At 55.2% G+C, this 23,789-nt stretch overlaps 1 protein-coding gene across 1 annotated transcript in view; it reads left to right on the top strand.

Moving 5' to 3' along the window:
• Positions 1-23,789, top strand: part of CACNA1I (calcium voltage-gated channel subunit alpha1 I) — a 97,328-nt gene that overhangs the window by 23,274 nt on the left and 50,265 nt on the right. Inside the window, 1 exon segment of the mRNA XM_034643687.1 lies at positions 15,786-15,883. Coding sequence (XP_034499578.1) covers positions 15,786-15,883 — 98 coding nt within the window.

A 23,789-nucleotide genomic window follows, 5' to 3' on the forward strand; every position in this document is an offset into this window, starting at 1 on the left:
GATAACTGGGTCTGTTTCACACTAACTGCATGACCTTGAGAAAGCCTCAGTTTCCTCATCTATAAAATGGGGATAAGTATGGCTGTATCAAAGTGAGCACCCAATCAATGTTAACTATTATTTTTTTTAAAGATTGTATTTATTTATTTGACAGAGAGAGCACAAGCAGGGGGAGCGGCAGGCAGAGGGAGAAGCAGACTCCCTGCTGAGCAAGGAGCCTGATGCGGGGCTTGATCCCAGGATCCTGGGATCTTGACCTGAGCTGAAGGCAGGTGCTTAACCAACTGAGCCACTCAGATGCCCCGATGTTAACTATTATTGTATTACCCTAAATCACTCAGCAAGTCAGAGATAGAACACAGACTCAAGCACTGTTACGAGTTAGCCAGGTTACGAGTTAGCCCATTGGGAGCCCATTTTGGACCCTGCTTTGTGCCTTGTTCCTGCTTTCCTGGGTCCAACCGGGCTGGTGGCGACTCATGCGTTCCCCTAACAGCCAGGGCTTGAATGAGGTCCTCTGAGGCATCAGCACTGTCCTAGGTACGGGGTATGAAGGACAGCAGACGCAGAACAGGCCGTGTCCTTCCCAACTGCTGTATGGGGAGAGGCATCCAACAGCCGTGGAAGTGAACATACCACACACGCAGAGACAAGGCTCTGGGAAAAGCGCTGTGGTTTTCTGAGAGTGTCTCTGAGCCAGCGTGGCAGCTTTGGGGCTTGAGGACTTTCCTGAGGAGGTGACACACAAGAGCTGAAGGACAGCAGGTGTCAACCGTGCCCAATAATGGGTCAACAGAGCAGCGCTGAGAAGGGGGAGAGACAGAGAGGGAGAGGGAAAGGCTGGAGGCCTGTGGGTGTGCATGTGAGTGTGCCTGGGTCTGTGACAGTGCGAATGTTCATGTATGTGTGTCAGTGTGAGTGCGTGCGTGCGCGATGCCGCTGAGAAGGGCCAAGGAGGGAGGACAGCACGCGGCCGAGGTGGGAAGTCAGTACCACCAGGTATATGCTGAACTCCGCAGGGATGTTCTGAAATGAAATGATTTGTCCGCTAGCATTTTAAAAAAATGTTACACCTCACCTCTGCTAAGCACCCTTCCCTAAGAACAGAGTTCAACTTCACGGCCACCCTGTGCATTACGTGGACCTCGCTGGAAGCTGTGCTGGGTTCATGTGGTTTCTTGGGAACTGTGCTGCTCCCTTTGTCAAGTCCTTCATTGTCTTTCTCATTCTGCTTTGGCTGGAGGCTATCCTTAAGTCATTTTTGTTGTTGTTTTTTTTTTTGTTGTTTTATTTTTAAAGACGAGGTGTTTGGATAGTGTCATTTTTCAGTCTTGTCTGTCCAAACCTACATTCCTTTGATCTTCTTGTGCGAAAGACAGTTTTTATCTGCACTGCTCTGGAGTCATAATTTCTCTTCTCAGAGCCCTGCATGTGGTCTCATTCAAATCCACAAACTCAAATTGCGGGTGAGTCTAGGACAGGTCTGACTCTTCTTCCTGGCTTTTTCTCTGCCAGAAGCTTGTAGGGTTTTCTCCTTACCATCAGAATTCAGACAGTTTACGAGGGCAAGTCTAGGTGTAGGATTGCTCCCTGGGGGACCTTTAGAACTGGTATTTTCCTTCTAGTCAGAAAAAAATTTCTTTTATTGCTTTTTTGGTTCTTGCCCATTCTGCTCTGCTGTCTGTTGGCAGTCCCGTGAAGTGGATATTTCCCTTCTGTAGCTATTCTCTGTGTTTTCCCTCAAAGGTTTCACCTGTACTAGAGGAGAATTCCTCGGCTTGTCTTCCGAATCACCACTGATGTCCTTTTCTCCAGTTGCTGCCCCTCCTGGAATTGTCCGTCTCCCCTGCGTCTTGTTAATTCCCAAGATCATTTCTTGTTCCTGGATTTCTTGGACCTGTTCTTGTTTTATGGATGCAATATTCATTCGACTCTTATCTTATAGATACTAAGTAGGCTTCTTGACAGTCCTTTCCTGACCTCAGAGTCAAAGTATAATTTCCAAGGAGTTAAAAAAAAAAAGTGACCTACACACATATCTTAAAAGGTATGTGATTTATTCACCTCATTAATGAGGAACCAGCAGGATGGTAATCAGCAGAATTAGGAAAACAGGTATTGGAGAGAAAACGTGGTGATGAGAGACTTAGGTTGGAATCAAAGCTGGTTAACGACCTACAGGGTCATAAAACCATAACTTCAGGGGTTATCTTTTCTGTTGCACAGAAATCACTTACAAAACTGTAGGTTAACGTGATTTCACAGCAGCCAGACCTTTAATTAACAGTAAATAGTGAATGAAACAGAGGTATATTCCCCTAGATAGTGAAATAATCTTTAGCTGGGTCTGTTAAGTAATGCTCCAAAATGACATTGTGAGAGATACTGCCCTCCCTGTGCCTTATTTACAAGTTTTCAGGTAATTTTTCTTGACTCCTGTTTTGGGGAAGGCTTTTGCTTTGCTGGTCCCACTTCATGCCTCCTAGGAGCACCCCCACTCTGCCCATTTTGACTTGAAGAGTCTCTGTTGCTTACCGATTCCCCCCTCTGCCCATCTTTAGAGATTAAGACAATGAAGATCCAAGCTGAGCAGAGTGCGGATTGGTGAGGTCTCCGGTATCTTCTCTCGGTGCTTGGGTAGGGGGTCCATAAGCCAGCGTACTCCTGGGGGTGGGGGTGGGGATGGGGGTGAGTGAGGGTTGTGTGCACGCGCAGTCACATAGGGCCCCGTGCCTGACTGAATGCTCTTCTATCACCGTTTTGAAATTCTTAATAAGTTTTGAATGAGGGCCCTGCATTTACATTTAGCACTGGGTCCCACAAATTATGTAGCTGGTCCTGGTTGGGGGCAGGTTCAATGGAGACTTTTTTGCTTGAGTCATGAATGCACTCAGGTGACCTAGACCTGTCTTATTCTCAGGGTCCTCCTGGTCCTGTGTGCCTAGGGATGGTGTGGGTGCAGAGGGCAGGATGGGAAGCCACAGGCTGAAGCTCCGGAGCCCAGCCTCCCAGTCCCAGCCCGCCTTGGTGCTATAAATGTTATGTTTCCTGAGTAACGGGCCTGACATCCCAAGGACATTTTCTTCCTTCCTGCTCCTCCCCTTCCCCAAATTACTGTCTCCTTTTTCAAGCTGTGGAGGAGACAGTCTCCACGCTGGAAGGTTCCTTCGAGGTCAGAGCCTTCATCTGCACATCCAATCAGCCCCTGCTTTAGTGCTGCTGCTGTGGGGAACTCACCTGGCAGCCGATCCCAAATGGGGACGGCCTGATGTGCTAGAAAATGCTTTCTTTCGCTGAGCTGAATTTGTCTTCCCATAGCTCCCATCTAATGGGAACATTCATTCGCTTATTCGTTTACAAAATCAGCATTTATTGAGCACCTACTACACGCCAGGCCTTGTGCTGGATAGGGGGAGGGCATCCGGGTTGAACAAGACAGATGCCATTGTAATCTCATAGTTTAGAAAACAGATATAAAACAGAATATGATTCTAAGTAAATTCTAGATTGGGATCGGCGCTGTTGTAAGGAAGTGTAGAGGACCATGAGGTTGTGAACAGGGACCTGATTTACATAGGGGGGTGGCCTGTGCCCCCTTAAGAAGAGAGTCCCGGGGGTTGAGTAAGAGCTGAACAGGCAGAGGGTGGGGGTAGGGTGTCTCGAGGAGAGGGGACAGCATGCAGAGGGCCTCAGGGGCTGTTTGGGGAAGGGGCGTGAGGGAGATGTTGGAGTCTAGGGATCCCCGGGGTGGGTGGGTGCTGAAAGATGAGGACAGAGAGGGAGGCAGGGGCCTGATCGCACAGGGGGGCCCAGGGCCTCTGGTGGGGGCGTCTCTGACAGACTCATGACAGTCCTTCAGAATTTGAAAGGCGGTTCCTTTACTCCTTGAGGCTCCCTTTCATTTTTCTTTTCCTTTTTTTTTTTTTTTAAGATTTTATTTATTTATTTGAGAAAGAGAGAGAGAGCGTGAGTGGGGAGGGGTAGAGGAAGAGGGAGAAGATGACTCCCTGCTGGGCAAGGAGCCCAAGGCAGGGACTCAATCCCAGGGCCCTGAGATCGTGACCTGAGCCGAAGGCAGATGCTTAAGCGACTGAGCCACCCAGGTGCCCTCCCTTTCTTTACATGAAATGTCCCCAACACCTGCCACCATTTGTCAAAGGACAGGTGAGGCAGCCTCACCTGCTGGGCTCACTTGAGGCTGTGACGGTGTCTGGCCGGGGGTAGGTCCTCAATCTCCCAGTGATGACTCATGGGGCAGAGAAGGGGCTGTCCTTGTCCCAGTACCACATGGTGACCTGTTGAGTGGCTGTGCTCCCTGCCTCCCCCTGGGTTGTGTTCACTTTCCAAGCCACGTCTCTCCCACCCTGGAGCTAAACACAGTTGACCTTTCCTTAATCCAAGTACCAAACTTTGCAATTTTTGCTATTAATTTCATTTTACAGCGATCTCTTGGAGTCCTGATTGAGTCACTCATTACATTTACTTCCTGTGCTTGATCAGCTCAGGATAGTGAGTCCCCTGGCAACTCACTAGAGACTTTTTCAGTGTGTGACAAACCTCCAGTAAGCATTGGGTTATAGTTGAACTCACGTCCCTGTCTTATTTAAACTACACTTTCCTGCTTTTGTCTATTAGGAGGTCATGAAATATTCAATGGCATTATTGTTGAACTTTAGATATTCTTTATTTCTGTATCTCCCTTGGTACATTAGGCTGGTAATTCTACCTCCTCCCCTCACCAAAAACATGAATGGCCATTGCCATCTATGGGGAGGGGCCTGGGCGCTTCTGTTATAAGCTTCCCCAAGAATTCCAATGATGATTCTCTTAGGTGAACCAGGGCTGGGGGACTGGGCTGCAGGGACCTTTCCAGAATGAGGCTGAGCCAGAGCCTTGCCAAGGGCATGGCTCGTGTGGACCCCGCCTTGAATGAGTGCAGGGAACAGGAGCTGCCTTGAGTCAGAAAGCCCTTGAAAGCTTCCCGCACTGACGGCATCCCAGAGAGCGCCTCAGTGTAGGAACATGGAGCAGCTAAGGGATGAGTATGAACAGAACAGAAACGGGCAACCAACCTCTCCACTCCTCAAACGTGCACAGCCTTGCACCCCTTCTCACTGCTCCTCAAAATTCAAGGAGCAACAGGATCTCTGGGATATATGTTAAAATGCAGATTCCCGGGCCTCACCCCAAGGATCCAGACCCAGGAGTATGGAGGGCCTAGGAATTTGCATTTTAACCAAATGCCCTGGTGGCCCCGATGCAGGTGCTCTCATTCATTTGACCCTCAAGATGCCCTTGACTGGGAGCGCTTCAAGTGGAGATGATGATTCCCAGTTCTGGGAACCCCAGAAAGGGGAAGAAGCATGAAGAGGGCCCCCTCTCTGATCTGGGGCCGGGATCTGAGTTAATTCTCACGACAGGTAGATGTACTTCGTGAACAGAACTGTGAGGACTCCCCCTAAGAATTTCTATCATCATTAAAAATATTAGCACAAATAGCAGTAATGTCAGTAACTCAGCCTCTCAGCCAGGGCGAGGAGGGGCTGGCCAGTGTCCATCATACCCTGGGAATCTCTTCTCCTGAGTGAGTGAGTGCACACAGGGAACAGCTTGCCCACCCTGACTTTTACAGGCTCTTGGGAAACAAAATGTCAATAAGTATTGTTCCTCAACCCTGGCCTGGAGCTTTCTAAAAAGAGCAGGCAGCCACGTCCCCTCTGCAGTTGCTTGCTGAGAGTTCCTTTTGTCCGAAGTTCCCGTCTGTGGTTCTTTAGAAAGCAAAGGGAATTGAATCTTTCTAGGCTCCATCCAGGGGTGTGATTAAAGAGTAAGAGCATCTACTGTTGGCCGAGTACTCACTGTGGACCCAAGCTGTGCATTATCTGGCTTAATCTTCAGACTGGCTCTGTGAGGGACAGACCGTGGTCAGTCCCATTTCACAGATGAGGCACAGTAACAGGGAGAGAGACCTGCCCATTCATGAGCTGGAAAGGGAAAGGGCCAGGAGGTGAACCCAGGGAGCTAGGCTTCAGAGGCTGGGATTGAGTCCTGGGTCTGTGTAACTTGCTGGGATGCATTTGGCTGCAAGTAACAGAAAACTCAACCAGTGGTGGCTTGAGCAAATCCTGGGGTGTTTTTTCCAACATAACATGAAGTTCTGAAGTCAGTGGGTGCTGATGATGGCTCTGTAACCTGGGGGCTAACGTCTGTGATTTTCCAGGCCTTTCTTTCGTGGTCACAAGGTAGCTGCTAAAGCTATGGCCTCCGTCTCTGCATTGAAGGAAGGGAGGATGAAAGGAGACAGGGCTATGCCAGCCACGCCCATCCACTTGGATCAGGAAGATGTTTTCTTTTCTAGATCCTTCCCCCGTGCTAGCACACTTGGCCAGAATTGGGTCTTGTGGCCATCTTTAGCTGCAGAGGTAGCTAGGAAAATAGAAAACATCATTGAATTTGGCTCAGTCAACCCAGAATTGTTCCCTGGGGCCAGGCAGGATTAGAAGAAGAGAGAGTACACATTACACGGGCAACTTTCAAGAGTGTGCCACATTCCTCTCCTAGGGTACAAGTTTCTCTGTTTGCTCTTGGCCAAAGCTGTGGCCCTACCATGTTACCAAGCCTAGTTGGAGCCTCCAGAGCTCTGCCTGGGCTCACAGGGCAGGGTGTGTGATCTGTTGAGAAGTGTAAAGTCGAATCCAACCCATGCAGGCCGTGCAGAGGCCTGTCCCTGCTCACAGACTGGGCTGCGGTTATGGGTGTCAGAGTGCCATCATTGTGGCTGTTTCCAGAAGGCTTTGGAGCTGGCCTCCCTTCTGCATGACTGTGTGTGCATCATCTGTGAGTCAGGGAGTCATTCCTTATGTCAGCAAGGCCAGGGCACCCTCCTGGTCGTCACGTCTTTACATCCTGATTTACCCTGGGCTCTACAGGTCTGTCTGCTCCAAGTGCTGGGTGCTCTGAGGGCAGGGCTGAAGCTGACTCATCATCCCAGAGTCCCCAGAGCTTGGCTCTGGGCCAGCATGGAGGGGGAGTCTCCATGACTTGTTTGTTTGGAATCTGTTGTGCCCAGGCACTGTGGAGCTGCAGGAGGGGATATCTGGGGCCATTTTCTTTCTTTCTTTTCTTTCTTTCTTCCTTCCCTCCCTTCCTTTCAAGACTTTTTATTTATTGAGAGAGAGAGAGTGCGTGAGAGTATGAGTAGGGGGGAGGGTAAGAGGGAGAGGGAGAAGCAGACTTCCTGCTGAGTGGGGAGTCCAACGCCAGGCTCCATTCCAGGACCCTAGGATCATGACCTGAGCCCAAGGCAGACGCTTAACTGACTGAGCCACCCAGGTGTGGGGCCACTTTCTTTAAGCTGAACTGGTGTTGGGTGGGTGTGGACCTGGGAAAATTCCAATGGGAACCTTGGGGTGGATGGTTTTCTCATTTGCTTGTGGAGTAGAGTGGATGAGAGCGATGATAACCACTCAGGTTTGTTTCCATGGAAACAGGATGCTACATGCTGTGAGGGATGAGGGCTAAGTCACCAGATTCTCAGGCCACAGGCTGACAAGCCGGACACTAGTCAATCATGAATCAGGAAGGCCTCTCTGGGTTACATGGGACAGAAACCTACTGATCCTGGTTTAAGGGAGTTTATCATTTACTTTGCTGAAGCCGCGGGGTCTCCGGCTTCAGGGCCCATTTGATCCAGAATCCTGGAAGAGATCACTAGACACTGTGTCCTTCCATCCTACAGCTCTTCTTCGTTACTCTGTGCTGACATACGTCCCGGCAGCTTTCCTCTCGGGGTGCGGGTGGCAGAGGGCAGCCCCAGGCTCAGAGCCCACTCTCTTGGATTCACAGGAAGGGGACCTTCCCTTTCACAGTCACTCCAAGAAGTGTGGAACGTAGCTTCCTTGACTTGGATTGGCTGGCGTGGGTCATGTGCTCATCCCTGAACCAATCACTGTAGCTGGGATGAGGCTGTGCTCTGATTGGCCAGAGCTAGTCAGGGCCCACCCCCTAAAGGGGGTGTGAGTCTGGTCCCACCCATGCCGCGTGGCCCCGAGAGTGGGGAGCATAGACTTTGTAAAATGCCAGGACTGCTCCCCTAAGAGTGGAGAAGGGAGCTCCAGGTAGGCAGAAATCAGCAGACATCAGTGGTTTACCAGAAGTACTGTTTACTGACTGCGCTGCGCTCTCTTAACGTCCTCACAATCCCGAGAACTTGGGGGAGGGGTGGTTAACCCCATGTTGCAGATCTGGAAATGGAGTCTCAGAGAGAGCAGCGGCAGGCCCCAGCTCGCACAGCTCGTACGGGCCAGATCTGGGATGTGCTCACATACGGCTCGCCCCAGAGCCCGTGCTGACTCATAGCATGAGGGGTTTTACCTTTTCAGAGGCCAAAATATTCCAGTCCATCTGCCCCTGAGGACATGGGCATCTTCACCAGCCCTCAGAGGGCTGCCGGGTGCGTCCTCTGAGAGGGACATTTACCCCCAAAGTCTAGGGGAGCCCAGAGTGTCTCTGTCTGGTTCCCAGCAGCTGTGTCCACTGGTCGTACCCAGACTATTCCGGTGCAGTCGTGCTAAATTTCACGAAGAAGACATCGTGAGGCATATTTGGGACCTATACTTAAAAATGACGTGTGATTGTTTATCTGAAGTTCAGACTTAACTGGGAATCCTGTATTTGTGTGGCAACTCTACCCAGTGATAAAGTCACTGGAGTATTGTCACCTGAGTGGAGCCTTGTCTAGAGAAGATGTGGACTTTCCGGCTGCTGCAGTCCCTAGGGCTACCCCAGATCCCACCTGCCTGGGGTCTGTGTATGCAGCCTTTCCTTTGACTTTGTGGCCCTAGATCTTTCCTTGACTCTGAACTTGGCCTGAGTTGGCTTCAGAGCATCAGTTTCTTTAACAGTCAAACGGGCTTAAAAACCCGTTCTCTGGTTTTATAGGATTTGTGTGAGGATGTATGGGCGGAAGTGACCCGTAAATCAGAAAGTGCTGGCCAAGGTCAAGGGTTAATGTTATTGCTCCCTAATTCTGTCTTTCCATTATTTCCTCCCTCCCTCCCTTCCTCCCTCCCCTGAACACCTACTATGTGCTAAGTGCGGGGTAGCCGTGTAGGCTGGTGATCTAGTTCTCCACCAGAGCAAGCCTGAATCATCACAGAGCTGCCTCCTGACAGATGATCTGCCATTTCCAGCATCTCAGCTTCCTTTCCATTAGCTACATCTTAAATTACATTTTAAGAAAGCCCCCGTAGGCCCCTTGCAAAGATTGAGGAAACACCCTATTTTTAACAGCAACACACAGAAATCATCTCCTGGGAGGGGTATTTCCTGGAAAGACGTTAAATCTCAGTCATTTTATGTTGCTTCTTGTCAGCTCCGAGCTTTTTTTTTCCCCCCCTGATCTTGTCCCTCAAGTTATGTGTTTGACAAGCGGGAGTGGAGAGCCTTCCCTTAAGCCAGGCCCTGAGCTGGACACTGGGCGCCCGGCTGGGACTCTGAGCCAGCCCCTGCCCTGAGGAACCAGGGCACAGGTCAGAGCCAGAGGTGCCCTCCTAGAGGACAGTGGGACACAAGGCAGGCGAGCTCAGTTTCAGGGCTGGGATCTGGAAAGCACAGAAAGGCCCTCCAGGTGGGACTGGCAGGTTGCAAAGGTAGGCAGGCTGGAAAAAGCCCGGTGCACTGTGGGAACATGAGATGGGCTGGCGTTCCTGGAAGGCACGGCAGACAGTGCTGGGGTCATGTCAGAGCTGCCGGAAGCCCTTCCTGCCTGGGGCTTCTCAGGCAGGAGGTGGGGTTCAGGGAGGGGTTTAGGCAGGCCCGGGGGACTCGTGCCAGAATGAGGCTATGACAGAGGAAGGAACTGCCGGCGCTTCTTTGGCTCCTCCTTGCGCCAGGCCTGTTCTTTTTTTTTTTTTGTTTTTTTAAGATTTATTAATTTATTAGAGAGAGAGCAAGAGCATGCGTGAGAGAGAGTGAAAGTGAGAGTGTGTGCAAGTGGAGGGGGGTGGGGGGGCAGACAGAGAGAGAGGGGGAGAGAAACTTAAGCAGACTCCCTGCCGAGCACTGAGCCTGACATGGGGCTCGATCTCACAACCCTGAGATCGAGACCTGAGCCGAAACCAAGAGTAGGACACTCAACTGACTGAGCCACCCAGGCGCCCTGGGGCCAGGCCCTGTTCTAAGCACTGAATCCATATAGGAACACATTTCATTCTCCCCACACCCCTGGGAGGTCAGTTCAGGGACTTGCCCAGGGTCACACGGTACACTAGCAAGAGTGCTGGGGTTAGGATCCGGGCTCCATGCTCTAACCATTGGGTGAAACTGCCCCCAGGGGTGCTGGCCCTATTCCATGTCCTGCCATGTGTGGTGGGCTTCCTGGCCCCCTGACCGGCTGAGGGGTTGTTTGGGAGCCAGAAGGCGGCTGGCCTGTTGCCTGATGAGGAGGGGGGTGGGCTGGGCAGAGCTCCTGGATCCCACACTCCCTGGCTGTGTGACCTGGGCTCCTTCTGAATCTCAGCTTCCAAATCTGCAGTGGGGGCCATAATCCCACCACGGGAAGACGCGTAGAGTGCTCGGCACCTAGCACTCAGAAACCCCTGCGAATCCTCCAGGACTCAGAATCGTCAGTGAGAGAAACCGAAGGCAAGTGGGGCCCAAGCCTCAAAGGGAAGGTACTGGCTCGCAGAACTGGAAAAAGCAGAGGGCAGAGCTGGGATTCGGATAGAGGGAGTGCTCAAACCATATGGTCAGGATCCTGCCTCTCTCCAGCTCTGGACTCGGCCTTCGTTTCAGTTGGCAGAATTCTTCGGCTACCATGGAGGCAAGATGGCCCTTAGTGCTTTAGGGTTTGCAGGCGGTGGCTAGCCAAGGAGAGCCCTCTTCCCTGTAGTCCCAGCTCAACAGCCAGGCTGCCCCTCATGGCTCACCTGGGGTCCCACGCCCGTCCTGAACTAGTCAGGGCATCTACCGGTTCACCTGGCCTGGGTCTCGGCCTGGGGGCCTGGGTCTCGGGGCCTCTCTTGGGAGCCAGGGGATCTGGGGGTGGGGGAGGGAGGCTCCTTAGCGGGAATAGGTAGCGTTGTGCCCTCGGAGCATGTGTCTACTCTCCCCGCCCCCTCTGGCTTAGCGCACCTGAGCCCCTCTCCTCAAGGACAAGCCTGGAACTGGGTTCAGCTACTCTCCTGCTGGGGTAATGTCAGGACAGAAGTGTTCGCTTTAAAGCAGAATTACTTACCTAATTAGGCGCTTGGGAGCTGGCAGGAGGTAGTGGGGGTTTTTGTTGATTTTTTTTTTTTTTTAGACTTTTAGCACTAAAGCTGTGTGATAAAGTAACTGTAATGAGGAATTAATTTCTCACTCCCATAAGTGATGTCTTACTTGGGGCCTGGGGGAAGTCAGCCCAGTGGTTATTCACCCATCGAGTGACCTTCTCTTTTTTGGAGGGGGGTCTCCCACAGCTGTCGTCCAGGGTGGGAGGAGGAGGAAGGAGGTGGCGTCTTTCGTCACACGCGTTATTCGTGCTCAGTAGATCCCTGAGTGCCTACTGTCTGCTGTGTGGGGCTGGTGCGGGGGTGTGTCTCAGAAGGGGGGGGTACATGGCCAGCCCGGCCCCCCTGTGGTCCCATTCTGAGGCTCACTCCACAGAGTCTCTCAGGGGGTCCCGATTGTGCCCCCATTGTCCACAGCAGTGACCCGCTCACGAACAGCCCCTCCCTGGCTTTTCTCTGTTTCCTCCCCTCTCTTGCCACACACCTAGGGATCACCTCTGGAGCTCTTGGCTCAGGGTCTACTTTGGGGGAACCCACGCTAGACAGGAGTTATGAACGGAGTGTGGAATAAGCCAGAGCAGAGAGGGGTCAATTCAGCCTGCGGTGTATGGAGGGGGTGAGCAGGGGCTTCATGGAGGATATGGTCTTGAAGGAAGGCTGGGAGCAAGGGGGAAGGGGCACTGAGCAAAGGGAAGGGGGCAAGAACAGGCTGTACTGGGGGAACTTGACAGGCCTGGGGTGATGTCTCAGATGTATGGAGTAGGAGCAGGGGTTGGGGGAGGGGAAGGCCAGAATGGAGCGCCTTGTAGGCCATGGTCAGGGGCTTAGACTTTGTTTTGATGACAGTGGGGAGCCAGTGAGGGTTTAAGTCAGGGAGTGATACAGATAGATTTGAATTTTAGGAAGTTTTAGCTGACAGAAGAAGAGGTGTGGGGGGGAGGAAGCAAGAGACAGGAGAATGGTCAGGAGGCTGCTGTGGCTGTCAGGAGAGAGGGATGGTGACTGGACTAGGGCAGGGGTCGGGGAGCTATGAGCAGACTGTCCCAAGTTGGTGCACAGAGTCACTGTCAGGACGACGTGGTTCCAGGGGATAGACTTAAACCCACGGTTCCACCCTCCTAGCTATGTGCTCTGTCCATCTCTCTCCATCCTTGTCCAGTGTCCCCCTTTCTATCCTCTTCCCCTCAGAGAAGAATGAGAACTCCTGGATTCCTCACTGTGCACTTACTGTTTGTTCTTTATCACTGAACGCATTTATACCCTGTCTTGTTCCCCCAGACAGGAGATGCAGGTGCGATATAACACCCCCAAGTAGACATATAGAAGAGAGGGTTGAACCTGGGAGAAATGTTTAGGCAAATGGATTTCCTGGAAGGATCTTTCTTGCTGCTAAGAACTCAGTAACTCATCACCTTTCCCCTTTTGACTGGACTGCCAGGAAGTCCAGAGCTAAGATCCTAACACTAAATTCTCTAAGAAATTTCTCATGGGAGCTTTTTAGTGGACACCCCGAGGGCTGCAAGTGATGAGGTCTCGGGGGTATTTTTGCAGTAGACCGCAGAAGGTGTGTTCCCACACTGAGGACCTGGAAGGTCTGGCAGGGGGAAGGGAAAGGGTGGGCCAGTGCATCTCTCTGGGCCTGGCAGAAAGTGGCTGCTTCAGCTCACCTCAGAGACGGGCATGAGTCTGCTCGGCCTCCCAGGAGCCGCTTGGGATCTGAGAGGTGCTCAGACCCTAAAGCTTCCTAACTCTGGCTACTCTCGGGCCTACACCCTATGCCTCACTCAGAACCCAGGCGCCAGTCGCCTTCTTGTTTCAGAGAAACAAGAGCCTGCTTTCTCACCCTGAGGCTGGGCATCTGCCGATGTTTCCTCTGCTTGGTCCCCGCCTATCCCGGGGCAGGGGCAGGGCAGGGCCGCGGTGGGCAGCCTCACGCAATTAAGTTCCAGTCTCCCACAGGTTCTGCGTGGGGGGGCATGGGGCCAGTGGAGCAGTGTGAGGCAGGGCCAGGGGCCAGGCAGGGTTGGCCTGAGGGCACCCATTGTGGGGAGCCCTGGTCCAGGGGAATGTGGGGGAACGGTGTGGTAGGTTCCAAGCAATGGGGGTGGGGTGCTCAAACGGCCTAACGCAGGTAAGGAATGAGAACTGCCTGGCAGGCAGTAGGCCCTCAAACACCATGTGCTTTTCTCTGTCTAGCCATCCGTCTGTGAAGCATCTCTTTATTTTCATTGTGAGACTTCTTGGGGATGGGAACAAATCCTGGGCTGTCACCTGCCAGGGCTTAGCATGTGTGCCCTGGGGCTCCCGAAACAAAGGCTCTGAGTGGGTTCAGTCTGGCAGAGGCTGGGAACCCCCACCCCAGCCTCCCCAGCAAAGCATTCACTGGGCCTTGGGGGCCCAGCTGTGCCCAGGGCATGGGCACCCTGCTGGCAGGATGGGCGGAAGGAAGAGGGCAAGTGGGGGAGGGGTCGGGGGAGGGGCTGGCTGGAGCTGGGGCGGCTCTCCTAGGCCTGGGGTTTGTGTGTGTGTGTGTGTGCCCGAGCCAGTGTGAGCGCCTGTTTGTGTGCCTGTGTGTGCCGCCCCCACAGTGCCTTCATCACACCCGTCTCCCTGGCTGCCTGGAGAGCTCTTTCTACAAAATATGAAAATGACAGTTGGCTCACCCACGCACGGAATCCTCATACAGCTCCACTCCCGCGGTGCCCCTTCACACATCACCCTCTCTCCTCACCCACTGCCCCGGGGCCGGCCTCAGCCTGCAGCACCCTCTCTACCAGGCTGCTGTCCCAGCATCCCTCCTCCTCCTCCTCCCCCTTCCTCCTCACTTCCCCCGTCCCCCAGGTCTCCGGCTCTAGTTCTAATTCTCTGTCACTTTTTTTTTTGGTCACGCCCCCTCTTCTGAATTTGGGCTCTGGTAGGAGTGTGTGTGGATGAGGGTGTCCAAGGAGTGAGTGTGTTGCGTGCAGGTGTGTGACTCTGCGTGTGAGAGAGAGTGCGCATGGGAGCCAGAGCCTGTGCCCCAGAAAGCTGGGGGAGGGATGGAGGCATTTCAGGCAAAGAAGCTTTCACTCAATTATTCTTCAAGCAGCGGGAGGGGGCGGGGGCTTCACAACAGTTGGACAGGTTTGCATGGCGTGTAGGAAAAGCCTTCACTTCCCCGCTGATGGTAGTGACAGGTGGAGCTGGCAGCCCTGCTGGGGCCCTGGCGGGGAGGATGGGGGGGCGAGGAGAGGGAGGAAGGGTCTGGTGAGTGGCACCGGGGGGTCAGGCTGAGGCTGGAGGCCCAGTGTGTGTGTCTTTCAGGGGGGTAAAACAGGGACAGGTAGCAACTGAGCAGGTAGGATCTGGTGGAAGCCAGGAAACCACAGAGGGGACCCCAGAGATCTGTCTCCAGTGGAGATCTGGGAAGACTTCCTGGAGGAGACAAAGTGCTTCCAAGGCGTTTCAGGGCCAGTTGCATGTGGAGGGAGAGGCCCTGAAGGAGAGAACTCTGGCAGCCGTGAGGGCTCCGGTGTCGTCTTTGCCTTTGGGTCTTTCCCTGGCTCGAGTAGGTACTCCAGAGGCTTGGGGCCAGCTCTGAGTCATTCTTGGGCCTGTAGCACCCGCAGTGGCTTGGTTCATCGTGGACTCTGGTGTGGAAAAAGTTCCAGAACATTAGGGGCATCTGCCAGGATCCGTGAAGCATGAGTCGGGTTTCATGCACAGAGATGGGAGAGGCAGCATCCCAGGTGGAAGGGATGGTGGGTGCAAGGGCCTGGTGTGGGGGGTGCAGTGAGCCCATGAGGCTGGAGCCTGGGTGCCTTGCAGGGAGTGTGCTGAGGAGAGCGTGGATTTTTCCTGGAAGCGAAGTACAGTGTGTCTGTCCCATCCCCGGAGATGCAGCGTGGGATACCTGGACTACGGTGAGCCCGTGGTTGGGCTCAGAGGCCTGACAGGGAAGGGCAGGTGTGGTGTGAGCCTGGCTGGGCGACCTGGGACATGTGATGTCGCCTCTCTCCGGCTCCTCTCCTCATCTGCAACTCTGAGCATCTAAGCCACGCTTGCTGGGGGCCTGTGGCTCAGGGAGATACAAGGACTGCGGGCTCGGCTCTGGGCCTCTGCCCGCAGCCAGGACTTGACACTGCGACTGTGATCTTGCTGTCTGGTCATCATGGGGCTCAGCCAGGGGTCTCCCTGCGCCTTGGTTCTCCCCTGCTAGCCTTCCCTGGTCCAGAGGCTGCTGGGAAGCAAGGGCAAGAGGCACCTGGCACCATGCTGGGCACTCAGTGGGGACCCAGGGCTCTGCTCCTCTGTTCGCTCTGCCCCCCACTGCATTTACTGGAATCCTCAGGGCGGTAGGAGGCAGATGTCACCAGGTCCCCTTACAGAGGAGGTGACAGCCCAGGCCACACAGCTGAGTGGGCCATAGTGGGGATTCTGACCCTGGATGCCTCTCCCCTCGAGGCAGCTGTGGGCACAGATGGGCCCTGAGTGTCCCTCCTGCTATGTCCCTCACTCTCCCCCCTTTCTCTGCAGGATGGTCGAGTACTCTCTGGACCTTCAGAACATCAACCTGTCGGCCATCCGCACCGTGCGTGTCCTGAGGCCCCTCAAAGCCATCAACCGTGTGCCCAGTGAGTTAGCTCCCTGACCCTTGCCCCTCCCCCCCGCCATTCCTGCACGAAGACAAGACTGATCTTCCAGTGTCTGTGCTGGGCATGGGGTCCTTCAGTGACAGCACAGATGTGGGTCCTGCTCCCACCAGGCTCACGGGCCCGTGTTTGGGCCTGAATGTGCTGGAGGGCAGTCCTGGCACCTCTGAGCCCTGAGAGAACTTGAATGGCAGCATCCTGGGGAGACTGGCTTTCCAGGGACAAGGCTCCTTGTGGGGGGCAGAGGTCAAGGGGGACACGCGTGTGAAAAGAAGCTTCTTGGTTTGAGAGAGAGCATCATGCCACCTTTCACTGGGGAGGGGACTCCTCACTTGTGCTGACTTAGAACCCAAGCTCCATCACCTGACTACGTCAGGACCCACCCATCCGTCTGTCTGTCCACCCACTGGTGTTGACAGGGTATGTTATAACAACAAGCCCTGATGTCTGCCCAGATTCATAGTTTCCAGAGCTTTTCCATCTCCATGGTTTCTCGTGAGCCTTATAATCCCTCCGTGAGGGCGGTGGGCTGTTCTCATGAAAAACTGAGGTGAAAAGACCGAGACTTAGAGACGCAAAGTAACTTGCTCTAGAGACCTCCTGACTTCCCGAGCAGTATTCTTTCTACTGCCCTGAGTTAGGAATGGGATGGGGGATGGGGGAGGAGGAGGGAGTGCCCGGCCTGCATGGGACTTCAGCCCTGTTAGGGAAGGACAGGAAATTTTATGAGCACCCGCCCACCACCTGTGTAGCATTTGACATCCTGATGGCTGACTTAATCCTCTGGACAACCTGGGTGAGGCTCAGAGAGGTGAAGCGGCCTGCATGATGTCACACAGCAATTCAGTGGCGGGACAGGGGTCTGCGCAGAGTTCCATCTGCTCTGAGCCCATCTCTTTCCCTGGCTCTCTCTGAACCCCTGCTTCCCTTCCTTGCCTGAGCCTCAGTTTCTCTGTCTGCAGAAGAGGGGAGGTCCCCTGGCACCTCTTCCTCCTCCACAGTAAGAGTGGTCCTCATTCCCCCAATTCGCAGCCCTGGGGCCTTGGAGCTTTGTCACCTGGCCCACCCAGCCAACCTCTCCACAGCCCATGCACGGTGAGTGCCTGTGGGGCTGGCCTGACTCTGGGCAGCCTGGTAGGGCGGCAGAGACCATGCTCCAGGGGATTTGTGGAGCAAGATGGGTGGTCAGATGGTAGCTTCATTCTGGGCAGGGCCGGGCAAGGTACGGAGGGGGTCCTGGGGGTGCTGGGGTCTCAAGGCCGCACATACAGGGTCACCTCCCCACATATGAATGTTGACATGATAGGAACCCTGAGCGCTACCTTGAAGATCCTGAGGGGAGTGTGGGGAGGCACGGGTGGGGTAGGGGTGGGTGATGAGGAGCAAAGCTGTGGGGGGGGTGTGGGGAAGGAGCAGCTCAGTGCTACCCCCTTGGTCCCCTCCCACTGCCCTGGGGAGACTCCCTTGGGGGCAGGGCAGGGAGGTACCAGCTTCTCTCTGTCCTTCCCACCCCCACCAATCCCACAAGGCTCCTTAAAGATAAGCTAGTTCAAAACTGTCTTTAGCCCATTGGACAAATGAAGAAAATGAGGCCCAGAGAGGGCCGTGAGCAGTCCAGGGTCACATAGCAGGCAGCTTGGAGCCCAGGTGTCTAACCAGTACACCTGCCACAGTGTATGTTCCCCTCCCTGATGCCCCACCACCCTTTACTGGGGAACTGGCCACGAGATGGACTTCCTTCCGCCCACAACTATGCCCGGTACATGGAAGTCACTCAGAAAATATGTTACGTGGACACACTGGGCAAATGTATTGAGCAGCAGTCCCATGCCAGGGCCACGGTGCCATCGGTGCTCACACAGAGGTGCCCAGGCATTGTGGACCACGTGGGCACAGTGTGGGGAGGGCAGGGGGCTGGTGGTCTGCGACGGTGTCCGAACTGAGACCCAGGGCAACCCGGGGGTTAACCAGGCCAGGGAGTGCTTTGGAAACGCCTAGCAGGAGTGAGGAGCATGGGTGGTGGCGAGTTGGCCCTAGAATGGCTCTGGGACTGTGTGTGAGTGATGACCAGGACCAGGCGGGGCAGGACTGAGAGAGCAGATGCCTGGAAGGCCCAGGCCTCACCTTGGGGAGTTATGGGGGAAGCCTGAGCAACCTCAGAGGGAGGGCATGGGAGGAGCCACATTTCTCTTGCCCACCCCTCCCCCCCAGCCCGCCCCATTGCTGTCCCAGGGGAAGCAGGGCCAGCTCGCAGGAGGCAGCCACCCTATGGCCACTGTCGCGCCCCAGGGCACAGAGCCCACAGGCTGGGACCCCTTCCCAGAGACGTGTGTGCAGTGCGGGGGGCATACACAAGCGTTTGCCCACCATCCTGCATTCTGAACCTCCAGATCTCAGGAACAGTGATGTGATGGGACATTTGAGAAGAGAAGGTGGGGGGACAGGGTGTGGGTCTCTCTCTATGGGGGGGTTCTGTACATCCATGTGTGTGTGCATGGGGTATGAGGGTCTCTGTGACCACAGGAGACCACGTGTGTGTACATGTGTGTGCATGTGGGGTGTGTGGCACCCGTGTCTCTCCCTGGCCCCCCTCCTCCCTCTCCCGCAGCCCTGAGTGAGGAGCTCATTAGGCGGCTCCTGCCTGTGGAGGTCACTTCCCGGTCCCAGCACCAGCCTGCCTGGTTCTCTGGAGAAGGGCCGTGATGGGCCCTGCGCTCCTGAAGTCTCCAATTTTGGAGGCTGTGTGGCCCGGAGAGCCCAGAGAGGAGTTCGGGTCCTTCCTCAGGGTCCTCTCGCCTGCTAATAGGCGTGACTGGGAGGCCCAGGCGGCTGGAGTTGGGGAATAGTTTCCTGCACCTCTCAGCTGACAGAAAGAATCTCACTGTCTCAGAGCCTGGCCTGGGGGAGCGTTGGGAGCACAGACCCTCTGGGAGCCAAAATATACCCAGTGCATCCTCTCCCCCATCTTAGAAGCCACCCTGCCCTTCCCTTGGAAAGAGACCTTCAGATCAATCCATATCCATGAGGAATTTAACAGGAGCCTCAGGCTGTTAGAGCAGGTGGTTTGGTCCATCCCCTTCTTTATGGGAGGGGCAGCTTTGGTCCCAGGTCCCACGTCCTCTGCCCAGAGTCACCACGGAATGGTGGCATGGGGAGGGGGCACGAGTTCTTAGAAGTGTCTCCTAGAGAGATTTGGTTGGTTGCCTCCTTTCTTTCTAAATGTTTCCCTGCCCCGGGGACTGGCTCTTTTCAACAATAGCCTGCAGCTTTCAATGGTGCCACTAGATGGCAGGCTAGAGAGCCGGGAATAGTGAAATGATGGGTTATTAATTGCAAAACCGCGGAGAATGGGTAGCTCCTTGCAATCGAAAAAGTATAGCAATGGCTGCAAAGCATCAGCACGATCTGCCAGGAAGATGTAGTTGGGTTGTCAGGGAATGCAAGTTCTGGTTGTTGGCTCTGCCAGGAGCCTGCTGTGTGATCTGGGAAGTCCCTTGGTGTCTCTGGACCTCTTTCTCTATTTGCACAAAGCAAGAGGAGGACTGGATTCGATGTGTCGTTCTCAACTTTGTCCAGGATGGATGGGGCACCTGGGAGTCACGGTGCTGTTTACAAACCTAATAAAATATGTCTGTCCACCCTACCATGCGGGTCTCTGTCCTGGCCACTCTGCCTTTGATGGATAAAGGGTAGCACAGCGTGGAGGAGAAGGTTGGGGAGGGAGGGAGGGAGAAAGAGAGGAAGCACCAGATTGTGAGCCAGGAGGCTGGGTTCTGGCTCCTTGCTGCGGCCTTCATAAGTCACTGTCCGTTTCTGGGCCTTGCTTGGCAAGATGGGGCTGATTATTTCTAAAAGAGTCCCATGCTGGCACCAGGCAACTCCAGGCCTGCGCCCCCGGTAAGTCGGTTGCTGTGCCTCCCAAAGCCCATTGGCCACACCATTTAAGTATAAAAAGTGACTTTTTTCTCCAGCCCCTTACCCCAGGTCTGCTGTGGCCTTTTCTGCCCAGGCTCATGCCCAGCTGGGTCGTGGTTAGGCCGGCAATGCTGAGGATAGATGAAGAAGGCCCTAGGATTCCTTCTTGGACCCTGCCTTGCGAGACATCTGTTGGAAAGGAAGCTGGGAGACTCACTTTGAAACAGAGTTTGCATGAAAATCTCAGCAGTTTCACTGAAAGTGTGTGTTTACTTGGGCCTTGGGGACAGCTGAAGGAGGCTCCCACCCCAGGCCACACCTTGGACTTCAGGGCTGTCTGTCCTTGGCACCCACAGGGCCTCCCAGAGAAAGGACTGGCAGCCCCCGTGGGGAAGGTAGGGAGGGGAGGAGTGTGGCAGGGGAGAGAGGAGGGAAGACGGGTGGAGGGGCCTGATTTCCCCCGGGCTGCTGCCGTCTCAGAAGAGATGGAGGCAGGTGGGAAAACATCTGGCCCGAACTTCTAGTGAGAACCTGACTTGAGAACAAGAAGAGAAGCCAAGTGTGTGGAAGGAGAAATGCTTGGGGGTGGGGGCAGGGTGGAAGCTGTTCTTTCCCTCCCCTAACATCAAGCTCGAGGTCTACTCTACAAATCAGGAGGGAGCAATTCCTGGGCGGGATACCAGGTCAAGGGAGTGGGCTACTATGTATTCATTCATTCATTCACTCACTCACTCACTCACTCACTCATTCATTCATCCAAAGTTGCATCTGCTAAGGGGCCATGGAGGTTCAGACGCAGCCCCTTCTCTGCAGGCAGATACTCAAGCCCGGACCTGTGGGCCAGTGGGACAGGTGCTCTGATGGAGGCGGCAGGGGCTGGGGGAAAGGGTCACTAACATGTACTTTGAGGAGGTTTTACAGAGGAGATGGGGACAGGACATTTGAAGAAGTGGGAGCTCTTTGGGCCACAGTGGGTTCGGGGACCTACCATGGGACAGGGGCTAGGACCACCCCCTAGGCGTGAGCACTGTCCTGGAATAGAAGGTGTCGGGGTGGCATTTGTTTGCAGCTCAGTAGTGGGCACTGAGGGCCCCTCATCGGCCCCCAGGCCCCTTCCCCGCTGGGCTGCGGCCAGCAGCTGTGTGCTTGGCAGCACGGCCGTATGCTGCCTGGCCCGGCCTCCCCGGCGCCCACTGTGCCCCTGATTAGTTGGCGGTGGCGGTGGCAGGCACAGCAGACGGCCTCTCCCGGTCGCTCAGCACCCTCTGCTGACCTAGCCAGACCAAAGAGAGGGGGGAGCCCCTGAGCCAGCCGTAGCCTCGGCCCCTTTTGCCCTCAGCCCGGCACCCTTTCTCCCGGCTACAGTCTGTGCCCCTGGCAGAGGCTGGTGCGGGTCCGGCTCTTTCTGCTTGAGCCGGCCTGACAGAGCAGCTGTGCTAATCTGGGCTGACGGCTCCTGTCTGCAGACAGCACCCCGGACCCAGGGGAGATGCCGTCAGGAAGCGCTGCCCTGCCCCTCTCCCTCCACCTCCCCCACTGCCACCAAGGGCTTCCTGCCAGGCTGCTGCCCAGCTTCCCTTAGAGCAGGGGGTCTGGTCGAGGGGTTCCCGGTGTAAAGGGGTGAAAAGCTTGAGCAGCTCCATCAGTTTGCCCACCTGCCATCTGTCTCCTGCCAGCTCCCGACTCTAAGTGCCCCCTAGAGACTGTACCCCGAGGCCGCCCACCCGATAGTCCTAGGCCATACTCCTCTCCCCTAACCCCAGACCACACGAGCTTATGAAATGCCTTCACACAGATGTCCACCAGGCACTCCAAACACCCCATGTCCGAACGGAGTCCCGTGTCCCCGTGATGGCGGCTCCATGGCTCTGGCCGCAGGCCCCAGACCTTGAAGATCTCCCGACTCCTTCTTCCTCCACCCCCCACATCCCATCAATCTCTTGACCTTCCGAAAGCTCCAGCGTTTAGCCGTATCCCCAGCCTCCACTGTCACTGTCATCTGGACCCAACCAGATGTGGATTATTGTCATGGCAGGTGAGTCATGGCCGGAGAGGAAAGATGGACAGGAGGCACAGTCCCCGTGACACTCATGCAGGAAGTGGCGTCTGGCAGGAAGAACATGGGAGGGCCACGTCTCCCATGGGCCCCCCTCAGCGCTCCCCCATATGGCCGCTATCACATGCCCTGGCCTCGGAGCCCGCAGGCTGGGCCCCCTGCATCGAGATGTGTGTGCGTGCGCCGGGGCTCACACACGGGCGATTGTACACCATCCCACAGGCTGTCCGCTTCTAGGTCTCCTCCTTCCACCCTGGCGCCCTAGAGTCCATGCTGCCCCCACAGCCGGGAGGACCTTTCAAACCCTCTTTAGACCGTGTCTCCCTTCTGCCCGTGACCCTTGGGGGAGCAGAGGCAAGAGTTCTCGCCCCTGTGGGGCAGCCCTGCTCCACGCCCCTCTTGCTCACTTCCCTACAGCCACACTGGCCTCCTGGCTGTTCCCTGAGCATGCCCGCCTCCTCCCCACCCCTGGGTCCTGGCCTGGCTGCTCCACCAGTGCATGGAGAGCTGTGCCCCAGATGCCCGCGCTGCGGACTCCCTCAGTTCCTGGGAGCCTGTGTCCTGTATCCTCTTGCCAGCCAGTCCTCTCCTGGCCTCTGGTTTATACTGACCCTATCCCTGGCCCAGCCTGGTGCTCCCCATCCCTTTCTCCTCCTCCACCTGCTGTTTCCATAACACTTACCACCCAACAAATGAGGAAATGGACTTATTTATTACATTTGTGGTTTTCTGTCTCCCCGTCCCCCATCTAGCATGTCCACCTCTGGGGGGCAGGGGACTTGGTCTGTTTATCCATTTGTTTGTTTTTGTTTTTGTTTTTTTAAGATTTTATTTATTTATTTGACATAGAGAGAGACAGCCAGCAAGAGAGGGAACACAGCAGGGGAGTGGGAGAGGAAGAAGCAGGCTCCCAGAGGAGGAGGAGCCCAATGTGGGACTCGATCCCAGAACGCCGGGATCATGCCCTGAGCCGAAGGCAGCCGCTTAACGACTGCTTCACCCAGGCGCCCCTCCATTTGTTTATTTTAACTGATGCATGTCTAGAGCCTAGAACAGTGCCTGGCACGTAGTAGGTCCTCACTAAATATTAGCTGAATGGCTCCATCCGCCCACCCATCACTCCTTTATGGCCGTCCTTGCGGGGGACTACTCTGTGCCAGGCCCTGGGCTGGATTGGTGGATGCAGAACACCACTTAGGGGCCTCATGCTCAGGACACTGTCCATTTTGGGGGGCGTGGGTAGAGCCATGAACTGGGGAAGGCCAGGAGCGTCAGAAGTGCTGTGACAGAGGGAGGGCGGGGGCTGTCGTGCTCATTGCAGGGGTATCAGCCCAGCCCAGGGACCAGAAGAGATGACCACTCAGCTGAGGTCTAAGAAAGGAGGAGGGATGGCCTTGTGAGTGTGTGTGAGGGCTTCCCAGGGGCTGGTGGGGGATCGGCCTGGCTGTGTCACACCAGCCTGGGACCCTGCAGCCCTGGGGAGTGGACCCGACACTACTGCCCAGTAGTAACAGGAACCCTCGTGGACATGGGGTAGGGCCATGTAAGTGGGGGCACAGTGTGTGCAAAGGTGCGGAGTAGGGTTGCTGGGGCATCGGCCAGTCTGGCTGGAGCAGCAGGTGTGGGTGTGGCCTGGTGGACAGAGGGAGGCGTGGCTGGGGGGAGAGGCTGGCGGGTACTTTCCCTGTGGGGGTGGATGGACTGCTGGCAGCTTCTGCCTTTGGGGGCTTCCCCTCTGAGGTATCCTGAGCCTGTGTTTTTCTTGAGAGGCTGGCTGGATTATCTTCTGTAGGTGAGGCCGCTGGGGTCCACAGATGGCAAGCTCTGTCTCAAGGCTGCCCAGCCAGGACTAGCACCCACATATCCCGTCCCGGGTTGGTGCTCTGGGGACTCACCAAAGTAGAGACTGCACCGGGT

This window comes from Ailuropoda melanoleuca, chromosome 15 (genome assembly GCF_002007445.2).
Source record: "Ailuropoda melanoleuca isolate Jingjing chromosome 15, ASM200744v2, whole genome shotgun sequence".
Taxonomy (NCBI): domain Eukaryota; kingdom Metazoa; phylum Chordata; class Mammalia; order Carnivora; family Ursidae; genus Ailuropoda; species Ailuropoda melanoleuca.